At 42.5% G+C, this 5,813-nt stretch overlaps 1 protein-coding gene across 1 annotated transcript; it reads left to right on the forward strand.

Annotated features, from left to right (window-relative positions):
* The first annotated feature begins 2 nt into the window (after positions 1-2).
* Positions 3-5,070, forward strand: CSUI_004283 (pentatricopeptide repeat domain-containing protein). The gene is made up of 4 exons (XM_068064476.1): positions 3-278; positions 425-1,579; positions 2,503-2,852; positions 3,940-5,070. The coding sequence occupies exons 1-4, from the start codon at positions 51-53 to the stop codon at positions 4,526-4,528; spliced, it is 2,322 nt and encodes a 773-aa protein (XP_067923548.1). The 5' UTR covers positions 3-50; the 3' UTR covers positions 4,529-5,070.
* The last annotated feature ends 743 nt before the right edge of the window (positions 5,071-5,813 follow it).

Genomic DNA, 5,813 nt, shown 5'->3' on the forward strand with positions numbered 1-5,813 from the left:
ATCAACCAATCTCTCTCGGAGAAAGTCTAGAGAAGAAGACAGAAAGAGAGATGATTCATCTCTCAACTAGCCACGAACTTCTTGACAATCGAGATGGACAATCGAAAGAAGAAAGTCTCAAGGGGGAGGAAGAAAGATCACCTGGAAACAAGATCCTGAACGAAGGAGAACAAGAAGAAGACGGCTTCAAGAGGAATAGGGAAGAGGGATTGGAGAAGCACGAGGCTCTGATCGTCCCTTCTGTACTTTCTTCACATCAAGAAACCTGCTCTTCTCCTGTTAGCCATGATCTCTCTTCTTTTGACATTTCTTCTTCTTCTTCTNNCTTCCTTTCTATTCATTATCTCTTTCTCTTTTTTCTCTTTTCTTTCTTTCTTCTTCTTCTTCTTTGTCTTCTCTATCTTCTTCTTCCTCTGCTCCTAAGCCCTATCAAAGCGCGATGGCCACGTCTTCTTCTTCTTCTGTTGTCTCTTCATCTCCTTCTTCTCCTCGGGCAGCCGAATCTGATCCTAGCGCCAACAGCCTTATTCTCTCTCCTCTCTCTTGTTCTTCTTCTTCTTCTCCCCATGAAACCTCGCAAGCTAAGATGACAAAGGAAGAACGAGAAGGAGGAGATTATCTTTTAGATGCTGGGGGGGAGCTCATACGTCAGTTGAAGAAGCAAGCTTTAGAGTATGAAGCGACGGGTGTTGATCCATCTCTTCTGGAGGTTCTTTCTTCAGTGGCTCTCCCGTACTACCCAGGGATAGAACGGCAAGTTCGTCTGAAAGAGATGAAGAGTCTAGCCAAGATGTCTTTCTCTGATCTTTTATCTCTCACTATGAAGAGCCCATCCCCAGAGGGACAGAGAGGAGAAGCAAAGAACAGCGTCAACCCTCTCCTAGGAGAAGGATCAGGCATCTCCTTATGTGTGAAGAATTGCAATGCACTTATCAAAGCGAAAGCCCATGAAGGTGATTTAGAAGGAGCCCTCGAGATCTACGAGAAGATGATCCAGCATTCTCTCTTTCCCGATGAAGAGACCTTCGTCCATTTGATCTATGGAGCGGGCAAGAAGAAAGACCCAGCAGCGGCTCGGCTTCTCTTTCTGAAGATGCGAAGTTCTTTTCATACCATCGAGCCAACGAATCGGATCTATTCGTCTCTTATTCAAGCGCATGTCTTGAGTCATGATCTCTCTTCGGCTTTTGCTTTACTACGCAAGATGGAAGATGAGAATCTTCAGCCGGACTGTGTGATCTATACCTCTCTTATCGACGGCTTGATCAAAGAGAAGAAGATTAAGAAAGCTTGGCGACTCTTCTGGAATCTACGGACTTGGAAGAAGATAGAACCGGATGAAGTTCTCTTTACAATTATGATCAAAGCTTGCGCACTTAAAGGAGAGTCTGAAAGAGCTCTTAATCTTCTCGATGATCTACGTCAGTCAGGTCTATACCCTACAGATATCACCTATATGGAGGTGATCCATGCATGCTGCGATAGAAAAGACTTTGCCTCCAAATGCTTCGAATTCTACCATCAAATGAAAGCGGAAGACATGCCTATCACTCTTCCTGTCTATTCATTTCTCCTAAGAGTAAGAAACATAAGGGAGAAGAAGAGAAAGAAAGGTCACGAGGATCATGAGTGTTTCTCTCTCTTCTTGTCGGGCGGTGCCCTGCGGGTGGAGAGATGAAAGGAGAAGGGGCGATAGGGCGCGAGGTTCTCTTCGTGTCAGATTAGATGGATGGAGAGAGACGATGGAATGGTCTGTAATCTCTCTTACAGGAGAAGTGGGGAAGAAGATCCGCAGTTTCTCTATGGAAGGTCATGTATCTATGATGTGGGTAGAGGCATAGACAGAGAGAGGAGAAGAAGAAGAAGAGAGGATAAACAAATGCCGTGGTCATTTCTACAGAGATGGATGTGTTCATGCAAAGAGAAGAAGAGGAAAAAGACGAGAGCTTCTCTGTCTATAGAGATTTCAGTGTACATATATCTGTGTAAAGATAAAGTGACTGGGCATTGTTGTCGAAGTTCTTTCTCTCTCTCTTATCCTCTTTGTATGTATCTCTTTTTCATAGATGTCACTTCTTCTCAAGATAGTGCGATGTAGTGGCCCTGAGCTTTCTTCGCCATCTAAATCTTCTTCTTCTCTCGGACGTCATCTGTCTGTGAAGAATGAAAGAATGAGAGACGTCGCTTTTGACTTGTCTCAACTCATTGTCTCTCTCTTGTACGATCTTTAGTTCTTTCCATCTCTTCCTCTTCATCTGTTTCTCTCTCTAACTCTCCTTCTATCTCTCTCTAGATATCCATCTATCCTTCTATCTATCTTTGGTCACTCTATCTGTTGATAGACTCCTTGCATGAACCTTTCTCACTTGTGTCTTTACCGTCTCTTTCTTTCCTTTGTATACATACTTCTCTCTCTCTTCCACATTCTTCCTTTGCTCCTCTTTCTTTTCGCGCCATCTTCTTTCTTTCTCCTTTTCTTTCTTTCTCCTTCTTACTTCGCAGGCATGTGTAACTACAGGAAATGTGAAGAGAGCGAAGAATATCGTGAGAGAGATGATCGAGAGGAGAATCCCTCTAAATTCCTACATCTACAGTCTCTTGATACGCGCTTTTGCCTCGGCCATGCGTCTGCCCCACGTGAACGATCATGAGAGATGTGCGAATATACGATATGCCTGGTATCTCCTTCAAGATATGAGAATTAAGAAGATCCCCATAGAGGTCAAGACGCTTAATGCTCTTCTTGAAGTGTATATAGCAGGAGGCTTCGCTCAGTATGCTGTCGATCTTCTCAAGTACTTTCCCCAGTTCGAATGCGAACCAGATATCTACACCTATAAGGCCCTACTCACGTAAGTCGAAGAGAAAGAAAGAAAGAAAGAAAGAAAGAAAGAAAGAGTGAGAAAGAAAGAAAGAGTGAGAAAGATAGATAGATAGATAGTTTACACTGGAAGAGGCGAGATGGACGATATTCGGTGTATAGACCAGTCGACAGAGAGGTAAATCTCTCTCAATGGATGGAGAGTGCTTTTCCAGTTTTTGTCTCTCCCTATATGTATATATATAACTCTGTAAGACTAACGTCTTTAACCTACATGGGTATAAATACATACATACAGAGGGAGAGAGAGATAGCGATACCGAGGGTTGCGCTAGTATGAGTGTCTGAGTGTATAGGTGGGATGTAAGTCGATGTAGATCGATAGGCGAGATGTAAAGGTATGCATATGTGTGTGTACGTACACCAGAACTGTCTATGTAGTATGTGCAAAGATAGCTGAGAAGCTGTCATGGAAGAAATAGATATAAATGCAATCTCCTTCGTCAGCTTTCTGATTCGTTTCTGATTTATTCACTCGCTCATACTCCTTCAGCAATCTTTCTTTTTCTATCTCTCTTTGTCTGTCCCTCTATCTCTCTCAGTCTTCTTCCGAGGTCTCAGGTCACCGCAGCTGTGCATCTATACATCGGTGCATGCATGCATGCATTTATGTGGATATCTACCTATGCCTGTTGTAATGAAGCTCTTCGCATACCCCCCACACTTACACCTATACACAGATGTATATACATGACAGTATCTATGCGTTCTTCTCCCCTCTCTTCGCATCTATGTAGGCATAGGTATGTATATATCTGGAGAGAAAGAGAGAGACTTTCTTGTGAAGTGTAAGTTCGTCGACATTCTTCTTGTTTTCGGGTCTCTTTCCTGTCAAGGAAGATACATCGATTCACGTCCCAAGAGATAGAAAAGAAGAAGAAGAATGACGGAAGCTCTCTCTTTCTTTTCGATGTTTCGTCTCTTCTCTCTGACTTCTGTTTTCCCCCTCCTTTCCTTTCCCGTCTTCTGTTGCTCCTCATCCTTGTTTTGATCTTTTCTTTTTTCTATAGTTTTCTTCTTTCTTCTCTCTTTTGGTTCGTGTCCCCCTTTTTCTTCAGAATGTTTGCGAAAGATCTGAAAGACGTCGGGAGATTCTTCGCTCTCTGGACGTACATGCGAACTCATACATCTCTTCGACCATCCCCGGGTCTATTACATATGGCTTTAGAGACAGCTATTGTCTCTCAGTCAGCTAAGCAGACCCTAAAGATCTTGCAAGAGATGTATTCTCTAAAGGTCTATCCTACACCCCAACTAACGGCTCGTCTTGTACGTGTCGGTCGAGATATAACGGCCATCCATCATATGATAGGTCTCTTCATTCAGCTAGAGAAGAAAGAAGTCTATGATCAAAATCGCAAGACACAGCAACTTATCCAGACAGAGATTGACGAATATGAACTAAAGACCTTTCAAGAGAAAGGGGTCACTATCTCTGGAAAAGGAAGAAATGCGACGCCAGAACAAGAAGTGCGGAAAGAATTCTTCAAGAAGAAAGGAAAACTCGAGAAGGAAAAGTATGGGGGAAATCGAAGGCCTTGGCTACCTCTAGGAGAATACCTACAGTCGAAACAAAAGGGCGGAGAAGCTTATGCTCTTAAACATGATAAACCGAGACCTCCTCTTATACCCGCCGAGTCAGAATAAGAAATACATACATCAGCACATAGGTAGATTGATTAACAGAGTGACTGATCAAAGAGTGAGAAAGAGTGAGAAAGAAAGGAGAAGAGGTATCGCCCACGTAGTTTGGATCTTACAGTGCGCGTCTATCTATGCGCATAGGGAATGTGTATAGAAAGAGAGAGAGTATAGAAAGAAACAGAGAAGGAGAAAGCAAAAGAGAGGGGAGATGCACTGATCTCTACAGTAGGCATGTATGTATGTATGTGTTTATATAAATGTATATCGATATGTACGCTTATGGCTTGTCCACTGTTTTCTATTCTTTATCCTTTCTCACGACGCATGTTGCTCTCTTCTTCTTTTCCTTTTCTGTTTCCTTTTTCTCTCTTTCTGTCCACCCATACATGAAAGTGAATTACTTCTCAGTGTATGTACATACACTCGGTTTCTGGTCTCTACTTATCGGTTCGCTTTCCCTACAAGAGACATAAAACAAGAAGGAGAAAAGAATGAAGAAAGACCTCTTCCGGCGACATGTTTGCATGCATGCGGCGCGATGACTGAAACTTCTCTTTTTTCTTATTCTTCATCTCGCTTTTAGCTTTTCTGCGCGTAACTTTTAACTCAAAACTTTTGAATGGAGCGAACTTTGTAGTCTTCGTTTTTCTTCTTGTCCTTTATTTCTTTCTTTTTCTCTCTTCCGTCTACTCACTTAGTTGCTCGTTCTTACGGATGCTCTTCACTTCCGTCAGGGCAGGAGGGCTGATCTTTCAGCTTCATACAGAGGGAGAGAAACACAAAGAGAGAGTGTATGTACAGCTGCATGTACCTAGAGAAGAGGTAGGCAAACGTCACTGGAGAGGTAGATACAGAAGGACGATCTTAGTGTTTACAGAGATGTGCATACACATGTATCTACATATATATATATATATATATATATAGTACCTGTATGGTTTTTCTTATGTCTATCGGCAGGTACGCCGGCAAGAGATTGTGTATGTGTAGATAGACATCTTTCTATCTACGTATAGAGAAAGAAATACTCATTACAAATCCTCTTTCTTCGTTATCTCTTCTTCAAGAAAAGAGATGAAGAGGAGTATTGGGTCGCTATTTCAGTTCTCCAAAGAGGAAGAAGCAGAAGATAGATCCTTCTTCTACCTTGGGAAAGGAAGAGATTGAGAGAGAGAGAGAGAGAAAGAAAGAAAGAGAAGAACAAAGGGACCTCGCCGACTCTTCTCACTCTCGTTGCGTTTCTTATAGATCTTCTCTTTCTCTTCTCTATTGATAGAAGAGTTGATGC

The sequence above is a fragment of the Cystoisospora suis genome (genome assembly GCF_002600585.1).
Source record: "Cystoisospora suis strain Wien I chromosome Unknown contig_1971, whole genome shotgun sequence".
Classification (NCBI taxonomy): domain Eukaryota; phylum Apicomplexa; class Conoidasida; order Eucoccidiorida; family Sarcocystidae; genus Cystoisospora; species Cystoisospora suis.